Here is a 16605-nt window from a genome sequence, read left to right as displayed (position 1 = left end):
AAGTCTTCCGACGAACGTGCACACGGCGCGCACACACCTACATGGAATGGATATGAGCAACACATCTCGAAGAACAACAGTTACAACGGTGAGTAACCGTCTTTTTTGTTGCATGTAGGCAGATCCCAGTTCCTGTGACCTCAGTGGGACTGTGTGTCTGCAGGGGTCTTCCTGTGCATAGCAAGTTACAGAACTGGGGCCTTGGTCTCTTATAATTGTGCCTTTATAATTTCTCAATAACAGGTTGTAGTATTATTTCCATAAGCTGAGTTTTTACAATTCTTACTGCATTTTAACTTTGCAGTATTTTAACTGATGGATAAAACTTGCCTGCTAACACTTTCTTGAAAATATGAGTTCAAGATTATAACATTTCTCTGCATCAATCATGTATGTGTGTAATTTTGATACTAAGAAAATGCCATCTATTTATTGCTTCAGGGTAGGGGTTATATCTTCCTATATATTTGTACAGCACCTAACACAATGGGGATCATATACTTGTTGGAGCTTTGGGCATGATTGTAATATAAAATATAAATAATATTTTTTAAAAGTTACAAACTGTCTGGCTCCCCTAGTGAAATTATTACTCTAATATTGTGCTTTCCCATTTTTATGCTGTTATATTGATGTGAAATTGCTCACTTGGTACATAAACTTAAAAATGTTTCTGTCCTTTCTGTAGTGTCTGCTCCCAGTCTTGCTGCTCCTCAGACAGTGGTCAGTGGACAGCCCAAACCTCAGACTCCTGTGACCTCCAGCTCCTTGACGACGTCAGTTCTCCCTACAGCCAACACAGCTACAGTAGTTGGCACCACACAGATGCCCAGTAGCAACACTCAGCCCATGTCTGTCTCACTGCAGTCTTTGCCAGTAATTTTGCATGTTCCAGTTGCAGTATCCTCCCAGCCTCAGCTCCTGCAAGGCCACACAGGGACTCTGGTCACCAACCAGCAGTCAGGCAATGTTGAATTTATATCTGTACAAAGCCCGTCTACTGTTGGTAGCCTTGCCAAAACTCCAGTGTCTCTGGCATCTTCTAACCCAGCTAAACCAAATAACAGCCCTTCTGTGCCCAGCCCTGGTATTCAGAGGAACTCTCCGGCCAGTGCTGGGCCAATAGGGACAACACTGGCAGTACAGGCTGTTTCTACAGCACATCCTGTTGCCCAAGCCACAAGGACTACTTTGACCACAGTGGCTACTTCAGGACTGTATAATCCTACCAGCAATCGGGGTCCCATACAGATGAAGATCCCACTCTCTGCATTCAGTAGTCCAGCTCCCACTGAACCAAGCACCATCACAGCACCTCGAGTTGGTAAGCTATGCTTGAATATTAATTTTGGGAGTGGAAGAGAGAATAGATGTGCAAGAGGAACATGAAGCTTTTAAACAGGCTAGAAGTGGAGTTTATTCATACAGCAACTTTATTTGCTAAGAATGATTTACTGAGACAACAGCTCTAGACTAAGATCTGTCAAAACTGCTTAGACCAAAGAAGTGTTTAATTTTAAGTGTTTGTTGGACATTTCTGAATTTCTTCTAACAATAAATGACACAAGCACTTTTGCCTGCTAAAGTTTTCTTTGTTTAGAATTGGGTTTAAACCACTTGATGCCAGAAACTCCCAGTCTACTATTAGTTATTTTTAATGCAGCCTTCCAAAATGACTGCATTATCACAGGGGTTCTCAAACTTTTTTTTCTGGGCTTACCCTTTGAAAATATTTCAGGCTGTGATGAACCTCTCCCCCAAAAGTGTTAACAAATTACAGTACATACCCATAGGAGCATACTCATGCTATTGCCACCCTTACTTCTGCACTGCTGCTGGCAGCAGCGCTGCCTTCAGAGCTGGGTGGCTGGAGAGCAGCGGCTGCTGTACTCCACTCCCACTCCTGCTTCCCCTCTCCTTAGCAATATTTTTTTTGTGATCTTGTGACCCCCTACAATAGCCTTGCAACCCGCTTTTGGGTTGGGATCCCCAGTTTGAGAAATACTGCTTTACAGAGTAAAGGCACATTACAAGGAAAGTAAATACTATATCGGTGGCATTACAATATTGTGACACACCTTTCACAATACAGCAGAATAAACATAAAAAACCAAATAAGCAAAATGAACAAATGAGTACTAAACTAGTATCAAAGCAAAATGTATCAATTTGTTAAAGCAAAGCCTTCAAGCGCAATGAATGTTTAAAAATGATACCACCGTAAGTGCTCTCCTACCATCTTCAGCCATTTGGTGGTGCTGCTGCTGCTTCTCTGCATTTCTAGATTCAGTTGCCATATGTCAGGTGGAGCAGTCTTGAGTATTTTTGGGACTAGTCTTCAGTGTTTCAGACTGAATGGGTATCCCAATGACAGAGAAGCAGTAATGCATATTCATAGATTCTAAGGCCAGAAGGGACTACTGTGATTGTGTATGAACCCTCCTGTATAACACAGGCCATAGAACTTCCCCAGAATAATTCCCATTTGAACTAGAAAGTGTCATTTAGAAATTGCCAGTGATGGAGAATCTACCACAACCCTTGGTGATTTGTTCCAGTGTTTAATTGCCCTCACTGTTATAATTTTATGCCACATTTCCAGTCTGAATTTGTCTAGTTTCAGCTTCCAGCCATTGATTGGATCTTGTTATACCTTTGTCCGCTTGACTGAAAAGTTCATTATCAAATATTTGTTCCCCATATAGGTACAGTCAAACCTCGCAGTAACGCGCCCCGCCATAACAGGAAATCGCATATCACGCGATCATAAGTAGGCTCCCCTTTAAGGCCTAATACCAGTGGTCCCCAACGCCATGGTGCCCGCCGGGACATTGATGTGCGCCGCCTAGTGCTCAGCAGGGGAGAGAAGCCGCGGCCCCGCCCCTGCTGGGGACAGAGAACTCCGAGGCTGCGGGCGCTGGTGCTCACTGTCCCCGGCAGACACGGGGCCGCGGCTTCTCTCCGGCTTGGAGAGGGGCCGCGGCCCCGCGCCTGCCAGGGACAGAGAGCACCGGTGCCCGCAGCCCTGGAGTTCTCTGTCCCCGGCAGGGGCGGGGCCGCGGTTTCTCTCCCCTGCTGGGCACTAGACGGCGCACATCAATGCACCGCATTGGGGACCAATGACTTAAACTGATCGGCTTGAAACCCCGCTATACCGCGACCCCGCATTTATCGCGATGGAATTTTTTGGACCCCAAACATCGCGTTATAGCGGGGTTTCACTGTACTTGATATAGCTATCTATTTGATCGCTAAAGCCATCTATAAAAAAATTATACCACTTCATGGTAAGGTAAAATACAAGCAGAACTTGGCACCAGAACAGGTTTTATTTCACTTTCTTGTCTGAAATTACACATTCAAACTGTTTTACTCATCAAGCTGGTACTTGTTTATATCATATTCAGCTTTTAGCTCAGAACCCATAACTAATTGTAGTCTTGCTTTGCTTAGCACTTTGGAGTAGGAGTTTTCCCACTCATACAAGCAAGGAGCACTGGAAGTTTGCATTGTGTGTCAGGAATATATTTCCCAACCCCTTTAACATGTATAAAATGGAGCCCCAGGATCTCCCTACTAAAGGTGCAGTGTCTGTTCAGAGAGCAGTCCTATCAAACCAAGTGATTCTGTGCAGAGTCATTGTTTCTGTGTTCAGAGTCAGTTTGCACTCAAAAATGTGAATACATATCTTTGTTTTTTTACTTTATAACCTGTCAGTGTAAATACAGAATAAAGAAGGATTTGGGGGATTTTTGTTGTGGAGATTGTTAATGAGGTGTTCCAAAAATACATTTAGAACACTAAGAGACTTCTGAGAAAGAAAATGTGTGGCGTTATTATTGGACTGGAAAGTACCTGTGATTTTATATCTGCCATCCCATCTACATTTGGTAAACCACTTTGAGATCTACAGCTGAAAAATGCTGTTTCAGGGTAGAGCATAATTACTATGGATTAGTTTGTGTCAGGAATTTAGTGTTGCTGGGTATAAAGCTTTTAATTTTGAATCATTAACATTTCTACCAAGTATATTTTTATCATTGTATGTGTGACAATGATTAGATATTGCAAATGAACAATTTCTTGACCCCTCAGAGAGCCAGACAAACAGACCACCAACTGATGCTTCAACAAATAAGAGACCAACTGAGAGCACAGCACAGGTAGGTTGTGGTTTATGCTTCTGTGTAACATTCTGAAGTTATAATCCACAGGAGCATAGATCTTCACCTGTCTCTCTCATCCTGCAACCAAACAACTTAAATTCCTTGTTTCCTTCCTTTCTGGTTTTCCTTTCTAGCATTCAAATTCATGTTTGTTTGTTTTTTCTTCTTCTGACCCATAGTGTTACTGGAAACATGAGCTCTTGGTAATATTTGCAAAGATTCCCAGTATAATTAGGAACAACAGCTTTGTGTAAATAAATGAGTTAATTCCTTTCTTTCAAAGAACACTAAAAACATGTTCGATACAAAAGAACACAACCCAGGTTTGTCTGCAGCTTCTGAACTTTATTTGAAAGCTGCAAACCTGTGAAATTACTGCAAACTTCTCCTTGCCTCACTATGCCAAAGGACTGTCAGATGGGAATAAATTAATTGGCTATCTAATATTTCAGTTCTGTGTACCACACCACAAAATCCCTTTTGTAGAAATACCCACCAGACGATAAAGAATCTGCAGTTCTCCCAACGCCTCATGTCTAGGGACCTCTTTTGAACTTGCATTGAAGTGAAATAGGGAAATTATATCATTTTAAAAATTACTTGTAGTTGGTTTTCTGCATATTGTATTTTAAAATTAAATCCCCTCCCACTAATAATGGTATTAATGAGAAGTAATTCCATTAAACAGTAGAGTTTAACTAGTATACAAAGTGAGAGAGGAAAATCAGGACAATAACTTCTGTTGTGTGACGTTCCCCTGTTTAATGGTATTTCAAGATAATGTTCAATCTGTAGGGCAGGAGAAAAATCTTCTGGGCTGGTGTCGTTCCATCCCCCCCCACATAATAGCAGTAGTGATTTGGCATAGATGACAAATATTTTAGAATGACCAATCACTGCCATGTGTAAATGATGTATTGACATTGAGTATCTAAAAATGGTAGCTTGGTACTTAATTTTTCTTAGATACCTGTGGATTATAGCTACAAAAATGTGATTCATACTTGATATCTATATATATTTAATCTCTGAATCTGAAATACAGAAAAATTTGACAGGTTTATGGATTCAAATCTCAGTTGTTAATGTCAGAGTAAGATATATATTTAAGAATATTTGATGTTTGGCAAAATCTGAAACCCAGCAAAGATTTTGCAAAAACAACCCCAGTTAGTGGTGGTAGTGGTCCATCTAAGTGGTGGGTGTGTAGCACGAAAGGAAAAATGCGTTATGCTGTCCGGTTTTCAGCTTTTTGTTACATTATATGTTTCTAGGGCTGCTTTCAATGAAATGAATTAAAGCATGTGTAATGCCATGGTTACTAATCTAAAATTTTTAAAAAATTTGGCTAGAGAGGTATGCTATTAAGACATGCCATGTCATTAAAAAAAATCCAGTTAATGCCACCTGCTTTTTGTTATGTAAAATCCAAAATATTATGTATTACTCCGCACTTCACAGCTCTCAGAACAAAAAGTAGTTCGCAGAGTGCCGTATACCTGTGGCATATTTGATGGTACAACTTTGATCAATTGTTTCGAAAACCAGTTGAAACAGGAAGAGACTTCATCAGACAGTAAAGAACCAGTAGAAGCAACACAGACGAATTTTAACTTCCCTGAGGATGTCCTGTTTGGCTTGGAGGAGGAGGAAGAGGATGCTAAGAGCATCAAAAACACCCACAAGCAGACTGGCTGGGCTGCTAATCTACTAAAGCAGTGGCTGGCTAAAAATGGCAAGGATCCTAGCTTTGAATTGGTGCCAGTAACTGAACTCAATGATATTTTAAGAGAGTTTTATTACACAATAAGGAACCATGATGGAAATACCTACAGTGTGGCAAGTTATAAGTCCATGCGTGCTGGCTTGAACCGGCATCTCAAAATGCTACCCTATAATCGTCAGATTTGCCTAATGAAGGACAAAGAGTTTGCCAGTGCTAACATGGTGTTTGTGAGTGTGTTGAAGATGCTGCGCATGCAGGGGAAGGATGAAACTCACCACCACCCTCCCATAGCAGCTGAGGACTTACGTAAGATTAAGCTGTCTGGTGTGCTGGGGTTACATAGTCCTCTGGCACTAGTCAACAAGGTGTGGTTTGATTTGCAATTACATTTTTCCAAACGAGGGAGGGAAATCTTAAGAGATTTGGCTCCAGATGCCTTTGTTGTTGAGAAGGACAAGAATGGGCGACGATATGCTATGTTTAGATATCCTGGCAAAGGGAGAAATGCAGAAGACCCCCATAAAATGGGTAAAATGTACGATATGCCAGGAGACCCAAACTGTCCTGTTTTTTCCTTGGAGCTTTATTTGTCTAAGTTGCCACCTGAACCCCCTGCCTTTTACTTGCATCCGTTAAAACTAACGACAGAGCAGATGCGAGAGCAGCCTGTCTGGTACAAACGGGAACCTATGGGAGTGAACTACTTGGGTACAATGATGCCCAGGATAAGTGTGGCAGCCAGGCTGTCCCAACGATATACCAATCACTCTCTCAGAACTACTACCATCCAGTTACTATGTGAAGCAGGACTGGGGCCCAGAGAGATCATGGCAGTGACAGGCCATCGCTCTGAGTCTGCTATTAGACATTACTGGGGAGCTGCAGAAATTCGCTACAGGGCCTGGTCGGATATAATGGAGAGTAACACTCCCAATTATCTCTATAACACTATTCCAAATGAAGTGGTAAAAGAACCAGTATCTGATGCTTCCACTTCTTCTGTAAAACATGTCATTTTAGAACAAAGCAAAATGCCTTTACTTCTTAAGAAATCTATTGCACCTGCCAGCAACCATGTGACACCTAGCACTAATGTGACTTTAATCCCTGGGGGACACATGGCTCTGAGTTCTAAAAGTCATGTGATGTTGAAACACAGCTCTTCCAAGGTGCTTCTTCCGAAGGACATAACCAGTGTGACTACCAGTGCTCTTCAAGGATGCTGTAGTGAACCTGTGTTTATAAACCGTGTGATAAAACAAGAACCAATGACTTGACGCATCTATAAAAGGAATCAATTGAGATTCATTGCTAAGGTAGAAAAAGGAAAACTTCTCCTGTTGATTGAATTTATTTTGCACTTGGGGCATTAAGGAAATTTCTTACTGCTTAGTTCAGCAAGAAGTATCCTGCCTGTGCCCCCTGAAAGTGAGCTGTGAACAGAAATTTTGAAAGAGCAAGGCTTGGAGTCTGCATGACCTTTTACAGCAGCTGGGACTAAAGTTGGTCAAGCAGAGCCATCTTTAAATAATGCCATCTTCAGTAAGTGTTGCTTTATATCTTACACTTCTTACACTTATGGAGAGGGTGTGTTTATTGTTATACCATCTTGTGCCTGCTGGCTATGATGTAGCCTTTTACAAAGAGGAGAATACTGATAATTAAGAGGAGTAGGCACAAATACACTACAGGTATTTATACATGCACTGTCACACAGGCAGTTACTTGATCACCTTCTTTCTTTTTCTGTCCAAATTGACTTCATCCTTATTAGGACAAGAATTGGGATTGTGCTGGTTTTAGCACACTTCTAAATTGACTGTCATATATTTGTCCTGATCTGAAGAGTTTGGGATTTATTTCTTATTTTGCACTTCTACAGGTCTCCTCCTTCCCCTTGCATAGTTCTAAGTAAAGGAAAAGTTCTTAAACATTCTCATCCCCAAAGGCACTTCATGATAACTGATATCAAAATGCACAGCCTTCTACTGGTACATGGAACAGGGGGAAAAAAAATCTTATAGCAACTGCAAAGGAAGTAGAACAGCCCCATGAAATGCAGATACAGATACAGCTGACATGCTGTTTGTTTGCCTGTGTGCGCGTCTTAACTATTTGTATATCTCTCCTGTACTGGATTTCCATCACATTTCACATTATCCCTGGCCAAGAAGGATGTCTCCTGCACTTGACAGGAGTCATGAACATTTGACTCTGTTTCCTCCCCTTTCCAGAACTGAACGTAGCATTTGGTCAGCATATGCAAATTAAGATAAAATTATTAACCTACATGTTCAGTGCAGTATAATCTTCCATCAGATTCCTTCACCAAGAGGAAGTGTGTCAGGAAGTCTTGTTCTCTCCTAACCTATCTTAGAAATTACTTAGTTCGCCCTAAGGACTTAGTACATTAGTCACTGCCTGATTGCAGCAAGTTAATCCTATCATTGCATTTCACAAAAAAGGGGTTTCTTACAGGCTACAAATTTAGCACCTGCCAGTGAATGTGTTAGAAATAAGTTATAAATGCTGCTTCAGCAGTGAAGAAGAGTAGTAATTGAAAGGAGTAGGAGGAGTTAATTTTAAATGAGCCATCCTAGAGAATTTAGCCCAATGACTTTAGTACCTCTCACTGCCCTTTTCCATGAATTTTCTTAAAAGGACATTGGCAAAGTAAAGATCGTGTTTGAATTTTTTTACCTATTGTAACATAATACCTAAGATTATGATAAATGAAAGCAAAGAAAAAATATTTTTTACTTTGTGTATTTGCCAGATTTTTTGTGTTTAGTCAATCAATTGCACATGTTAGTGTTCAAGAGGAGAGAGAGGATAAGATATTTTAAATGTGAAAATTTGATTGTAAAACCACAAAAAATAGCAGAGAGACTTAGGAAGAGGGGAAAATGTAGTATTTAAAACTCTCTCTGTTTTTTCTTAAACTAAAATTCAAATTGACTTCCTCCCTTGGGGGAGGAGTGTGTGCACACGCACTTAGCTTAAGCCCCCTAAGAACTTCTCTGTCCTGATCTAAACTACTAATGAAGTGCTTACGCAGAGTAATGAAGGATACTATAAATAAACCCTAAGTTAGATAGTAACTTCGCCATTATTAATTCCTAACTCACAAAAGGACTTTCTTGCTGGAGAAGACTTTCAGGTATCTAATGGGTTCTCTAGATGTCTTGAACAGAAAACTTAGGTGCTAGAAACCTCTTGAGTTGTAATCCTGACTCTGACAGTGACTCCCTTTGTGGTCTTGGGCAAGTTGTTTAAACTCCCTGCCTCTGTTTCCCGGTCTGTAAAATGAGTCTATAAAGCTCCATTTCCTCATGAGGCATGTTAAGGATTAATTAGTTTGAAAAGTGCTTTAAAGATTAGAAGTACTATTTAAATTTTAAGTATTATGTTTCTTTGTTTGTTCCACTTGCCTTTTTTCATGATGGTCCTGTCTCTTTTGCGGATTGTCAGAATATAGTTGTTTTAAATGACTGCTGTCCAACTGTCTGCCTTCCATTTAGCACGTTACATTTATGACTTTAGTGGGGTGGTTCTCAACCTATTTACCATTGTGGGCCACATAGGCAGCTCTCCCTCTTATGTGAGCCATATCCACACACTATATGTACTACCTGCATGGCTCTGAGGATATCACATGTGCTGCAGCTATATACTGATTGGGCCACAGGTTGAGAACCACTACATTAGTGACTCCTGTAGAAACACAGTAGACCCAATATTATAATTTTACTGTAGGATGAAGCAAATCAAGCGGGGGTGCAAAGGAGAACAGTTGTTCCTAATATCTAGAAAGAGGGAAAACTGAAAATTAAGGGACAACCTAAACTCTCATAATATAGGGAAACCATGCAGTAGGCTACCCCAAGGCATAGGAATGCCAAAGAATTTGAGTAAATTAAGGTCCTAAATAAGGGATTCATAAAAAAAATTAAAAAATCACGGTTCTGCTGGACTAGCAAGCTGAATTGCTTCTTCTAAAAAGCACTTTGTCCAAGTTTACACAAGAATGAAAATATATGCGTAGCACTTTCCAGACTACCCTTTATATAGGGGGGGGGAAATTCTCATCCTTATAATCTCAGGTAGTTCTGTGCTGTGACTTATCTATAGTTACAGAACAACTGTTTACTTTCAACTTGAACAATATCCAACAGAAACAGTGCTATTGACCAAAAAAAAAACAACCTTCCCTTTTGTCCCCTTTGCTGCTTATTGTGGTCATACTTACCTACATGCCCTGTTCTGGTCTTACTGCATTGTGTGTGACTTACTGTAAAGGCATACTGCAAGGCTAATGGTTTCACTCGTTGGGACAATAAAAGTACATTTTAATTGGACTTCTATTGCAACCACTCCTGTGGGGAGGATTTTTTAATAGCTTTTAATTGGCCAATTTCTAAAACTCAGTTTGGGTTTTTTTGCCATTAACTATTCATGCCGTATTTTCAGCATTAATTTGACTCCTGTTAGTTTGAAACTGTTGATTGCCGTATGACTAGATTTTTCTTTTCCTGTGTGGGAAAAATTTCAGAAGTGGAAAATGCTGTTTCTGGTTGGAACAGGAGTAAGTGTCTTGTTTGAAAGTGGGTTATTGCTAAAAAAATTGGTATAAATTTTAATTTATTTCAAACCTTTCTTAGCTGAAACAGCCCTCTACCCCATTAGAAATTAAATGGGTACCACCAAAGTTCTGTTTTTCTTTCAAAAAAGCTGAGATAGAGGAGCAGGATGATGGCTCATGATATGTAATAGGATATATAGAACATTTTATTTCTGTTGAAAGTTCAGATATGACCATGGTGAGGAATAAGCAAAATTATTTATTATATGAGAGCTATTTGGTTTCAGTTCAGTTCTTTGTGATATGTGTCCACATCACAGAAGTGATCAACAATTATGCTAATTGGCCTCCTTATTGTCAGTGTCAGCAGAGAGATGAAGGAAAAGGTCGTGAAGACTGAACCTACCTATTCCCTCTCTATATAGTTCACAAAAGAGAAGACAAGGGAGATAACTGTTTTCAAGTACATAAAAGGTTGTTACAAGGAGGAGGGAGAAAATTGTTTTTCTTAACCTCTGAGGATAGGACAAGAAGCAATGAGCTTAAATTGCAGCAAGGGAGGTTTAGGTTGGACTTTAGGAAAAACTTCCTAACTATCAGGGTGGTTAAGCACTGGGATAAATTGCTTCGGGAGATTGTGGAATCTCCATCACTGGAGATTTTTAAGAGCAGGTTAGACAAACACCTGTCAGGAATGGTCTAGATCAGCGTTCCTCAAATGTGGCTACCAGAGTTTTTTCTTGTGGCCACAGCCGCCTGGGTGGTGGTTTTTTGTGGGGGGGGGGGGTGGTTTTTTTTGCGGGGGGAGCAAAGCAGCAGCCGCTGCCCCAGGGTCACCCTCTGCCTCCTTCTGGAGCCACAAACACTGTAGGAGCAGGCAACCAATGAGTTCCCTACCTTGCTGGGGGCAGTGGGGCTTGGGCTTTGGCTTCATCCCTGGGGTGGTGGACAGCAGGCTCTGTCCCTTGGCTCACCCCTTCATGTCACCACTGGCCCCCGCTGCCTCCAGGCCCCACCCATGCAGCAGAACCCCAGGCTCCAGCCCCAGACTCACCCCTGCCTCCCCACCCCATCACCCTGACCCCTGCTGCATCCTCTCACCCAGTCCCCTGTTGCCCCTGGCCATCCTGCCTCCTTACTCACCTCCCCATCCAGGGTTTAATTTGTCCTACAGTTTGCCAAGGATGAGTAAGTCTGCAGTGCAAAGTGATATTAACAAATATACAAATATCACTTTTCACAATAGCAGACTTAATAGCTAGCAAGTCTTTAAATAAAAAAAAAAAAAAAGGAAAAGGAAAACATGCAAAGCACCTTATTTGTGTTTCTAGTCTGTTTGGGTCCAGTAAAGAATAGGGACAACTGCAAAAAAACACTACATAAATAAATTACAACGATTTGGACATGTATATTTGCATATTTAGTGGTTTTTCCTAAAGTTAATTAAGTATTTTAGGAAAAATTGTCATAGCAGCCACCAGCAAGAGTTGGTGGCTGCACTCTGAGGCCACCAAAAAATGTGTTGCGAGAACCCCTGGAGATACTTAGTCCTGCCATGAGTGCAGGGGACTGAACTAGATGACCTCTCAAGGTCCCTTCCAGTCCTATGATTCTATATGGTCTCTCTCTTCCTTAGTCATGGACAAGGTACATTTGAGGGCAGTGTTTATGTGCAATTTATACTTCCCCTACCTGTTATAAAAACAGAATTTCAGTCTCCAGACCTGTCAATCGGGCACTCTTATCAGTAATTAAAATTCATTTAAAACCATCTAAATATGACACATGCATTTTAAAAGAATTTGCTACTACTCCTGTAGTTTCTGTAATTGGACTTACTCCTGAGAAGCTGAAAAGCTTCATACTTACTTGCTTGGAGCTGAGTTTTTGGAAGGGTGTCTGCCATTTTTAGGCATTAGCATCCATTTCTCAAGACAAGAGTTAATTGTCAGCAGGAGCTCCCAAGCAGTGTGGGAAATGACTGTGTCCTCATTCTGATACACCCAGAAACTTCAGTTTTAAATCCCCGTTTCACGCTAAAACCTTGGTGCTGGGAGTCCTGGAGGCCTTTGTCAGAAAGAATTCCTATGTTTTGTCCTTTCTGCAAATAGTGTTGGGAAATCTCTGCTGCCAGCCTGAAGGGAAAGCCATAAATTCCAGTTGCGCTTATGAAGTCAGCCCAACTCCTCACAACATACTGAGATTTTTTTTATGCTATTCACTGCTATGAAAGGAATTAATTCCCACCTAATCTACAGTATGTAAGATCTAGAAAATCAATTTTCCTCATTGTATGGACTTTCTCTCTTATACACACCATCACCCCAGGAACCTTAATAGTCCAAAATGTCAGAGAGCCAGGGTTGAAATCATCTTAGTGTTACTCTGTTTTTAATCTGTCATGTCTGTTTTACCCTGAAGAGTTGCACAATGGTAATTAGTTCAACATAAACCGATCTACTATTAAGCAGCAATTGATCCATGGACTTTCAGATTGCAGCTAATCTGGTTCTCCTTTTTCTATCCTCTCACCCTACCTCCCCAGAAGAAAGCATAGGGAGAGGAGAGGAAAGCTTATTGCACTTAATTTAAAAGGAGGCTATAAAATATAACTTAAACTTTCTTTTGCTCTTACTATCTAGTCACTGCCTCTTTCATCATGATCCTCCCAGTGCCTCAGGACCTAGAAATATACTTTTGAAAACATGGCAGGCACTTAATATAAAGATTAATATATAAATGGTTCTGAGGAGACAGATGCTATTTCAATTATATTTCAAATCTTTGTTACAATTTTTGAAGTATTTTTATTATCCTAATTTATATACCTGATTTATACATTATATGCAATATATACTATGTATAAACACACGGCTATGACAGAGAGAGAATATACTGCCTTTTAATATATTGATGAAAGACATATATGTCAGATTATAAATGAACATTGGGTGCATTAAAATGACTGGGTTGAAATCTTTACCTGTTCAGTGATGGGTACAAACTGTTGTTGAATCCATGTGTCAGTTAAACAGTCAGTTTCTCCTCCCTTCCCCTAATCTGGGGTGCACGTCATCCTTTCACAGAACAAATAAAATCCTTTTGAGTTCATGCCTTATCTGTGCATTTTATCTTTTCAGCTAACATGATCAATGACCCATTTCCCATTGTTTCCAACACTCCCTGACTTGTTTAGTTATTAAAAGCTTTGTTGACAATTCTAAATTCACTTGGTATGATGTTGATAAGTAAAATACACTTACAACTTCTCCCCTCCCCGTCCTGCAATATGTGCTAAACTTAATGAATGCAGAGTCTGTTGGGAAACAATGTTATCAGAGTGGACATGTCAGCTTTAAAGATTTATAAGCAGCTATTAATATACATTTTATATTTTTGAAACATTACTGATTGAAATGTTTCCTTGTTTCATGGTTTTTTCACTGAAAATAAACACGTATACATTATGTATGTAAAACAAGACACTGGTTTTTATGTCTCTGACATTGAAGGTATATTTGTGCTGCTAAGGTTTAGTTATTTCTAATCTGTAAAGTGGAACCTTTACTTGACTAATTCTAAGTCCAAGACTTGGGCTTTGTCTACACTACCACTTCTGTAAGTAAAATTTTTGCCAGTGAGGGATGTGAAAAAACCACCCCGCTGTCCGATGTAAGTTTCACCAGCAGAAGTGCTGGTGTGGACAGCGTTGTTGACAAGAGAGGCTCTCCTGCCAGCATAGCTAACGCCGCTCCTTGGGGTGATTTAATTATGCCAGCAGGAGAGCTCTCTCTTGCTGGCAAAGAGCAGCTACCCAGGAGACCTTACAACTGTGCTGCTGTAAGGTCCATAGTATAGACATAGCCTTAGATTTTAGGGCAGAACAGAAACTGTGCTAATGTGGATTGACATCCCATCACTATTTGAGTGTACCCAATTCAGCAACATGCAGTGTGCTTCTGGATGAAGCAATCCTCCTCCAAAACCTCCCAACTTTTTTTAAGTGATGCACCTTTCCCTGAGATCCTGACTATGCTAGGAAGACTACCCCCAGTCACTAACAGCCATCTTCAACAACAAGCAAAATTTAGTAGTGTTTATAAAGCTGGGTTGGAACTAGAAAATTCAGCCAAGTGTTAAAATAACCAGGTCAACTGATTTATGCCATTACATTAGCCACAGATAGCTTGATGCAGCTCATTTGTATCTACTGCTTTAAACCTTGATTTTTAAAAAAATGTATATTTTTCTCACCAATTGTTGGATTGGGATTTTCCCTAGTTCATGCTAGCCTGTCTGTGATGCTTACCGTTTTTGGATGGGCAATGGGTTTTGAGGGAGCAAAGTAAATGTTTCACCTTACAGAAGCAATGAAGAGTAGAGATGTATGTTTGTGTGCGCACACGCATGTGTTTATTATATACCCTTTTAATTACATGACTTAAAAATGCAAAGCCAGAACAACAGAGTGAGAAATGCATGAAGTACTATCTCAGTTGCTTATTCCTTAAGATTTTGCTGTTAGAATTAAAATTGGCTGTGCTAAGGATCCAAATTTTATCGACTAATAATTTTTATAATTATGGGAAGATAGATGAGGCTTAATTAAAAATCCCTATGGAATAGAGCCAATTTACATTATTTGAGTAAAGGAACGAAAGGGTATATGATAAATAGGGGTATATTAAAACTGGTTATTCTGCTGGTCCCTTTTTTTGTTCAAAATTGCTTTGTTCTTTTGAAGAAAGTAATGAGCAGTTCTGAATGGGGGTGAGGGGAACATTATGGTCCCATTTCAAAGATACTACAGAAAATGTCTGTTGGCAGTACTTGCACTTTGTGCACGCACCCACACAATGTTAAAATGAATATTTCAGCCATGTGAAACTCTACTTGCTTGGAGTAAAAGGCGAGTAAACTTAGCTTTTTCGTTACTGTTGTTTTCATCATCTTGGTAAGAGGGGGCAGATAGATATGGTGCCTGGGTTCGTAAATTTTCCTGACAGTTTTGCAAGGCTGGAATATTTAATACACTTTGTAGGAAGGAAAGAGCATAATTGCTTTGGAGCTTATACCTATTAAGTGGCCATATACATCTGATTCTGAAATAATCTGTGGGGCTAAAATATGTTGAAAAATGCTGAACTTATTACTTTCCAACCAATTCTTAGTGTGTGCATGTGTGTTGTCAAAATTTGTAGTTTCATACCCAGATGGAAAAAAACACCCTAGATAAGCAGAGTACTCCCAGTTTTAACTCCCCCCTCAAAGTTTTAAGTGTGATTTTGCTATTATATAATGCCTTGGTGCGTCTTGTATGATAGTAATGTGATGCTGCACAGTTTTGTCTGTTTTAGAACACTCTGAATTTTTTTTTCTGTTTTGTTACTATAGAAACTGTTCTCATATTAATAAAAAATGGTCTGTATTTTGTGGACCTGCCACAGATAACCTTCAGAATCTGTATATTTACTAGGCTGGAATGAATTTTCAGTTTTGCATTTTGAGTTTTTTAAAGTTTTCTTTTCTTTTCTTTCCTTTTTTAATTAAATGTTTCTTTCTGTAAAGCAGGTGGCATTACATAAATAACCATGCATTGTTATTTCGATGTGACCAGCTGAACCATGGCGTTATATAATACCAAAACAGCTTTTACAATTATATATAGTGTCTGATTTATAAATAAAATAGGGGAAAATATCTGTTAACTTTCTCCAAAATGTTTTCCATGCAATTAAAATCAAGGTTTTACAGTGATAAAGAAAAGTCTACACATACATTTCTATGTTTAGCTGCAATTCCCAAAAGGTTCCGTTCTTAGAGTTCCATTCATTAGTGTTCTGTTAACTGGTGTATATTGCCTGATATGCCAGCCATTACCTCTCTTTAAGCTGATTCTCAGAATTATAGCTGTCTTGATCAGACCATTAGCCTCCTTAACCTTTTTTGGTCTTAAATTTCTCCTATCTCATTCCCTGTATTTTAAGATTTCTCATAGAAATGGAATTGCTGCCTGTTAAATTGTAAACTGGTATCAGCCTTGTACATGGCAGAGGTAGCCTGAAATGCTTTCTGCTGCCAAGTGCAGATGTTGTATCTTTCTCTGCAGTGTGCTTTACAGGGAGCATGAA

At 39.8% G+C, this 16605-nt stretch overlaps 1 protein-coding gene across 10 annotated transcripts in view; it reads left to right on the top strand.

The window, feature by feature from the left end:
• Positions 1 to 16605, top strand: part of LOC120373759 (activating transcription factor 7 interacting protein) — a 180480-nt gene that overhangs the window by 124264 nt on the left and 39611 nt on the right. For all 10 annotated transcript variants that reach the window (XM_039492622.1, XM_039492658.1, XM_039492650.1 and 7 more), the window contains 2 exons: positions 689 to 1324; positions 4096 to 4163. In XM_039492622.1, the coding sequence (XP_039348556.1) occupies positions 689 to 1324; positions 4096 to 4163 (704 nt within the window). The remainder of the gene's footprint in view (positions 1 to 688; positions 1325 to 4095; positions 4164 to 16605) is intronic.

The sequence above is a fragment of the Mauremys reevesii genome, linkage group 1 (genome assembly GCF_016161935.1).
Source record: "Mauremys reevesii isolate NIE-2019 linkage group 1, ASM1616193v1, whole genome shotgun sequence".
Lineage (NCBI taxonomy): Eukaryota > Metazoa > Chordata > Testudines > Geoemydidae > Mauremys > Mauremys reevesii.
Note: the sequence above shows the minus strand (reverse complement) of the source record. Positions and strands in the feature narration are given on the sequence as shown.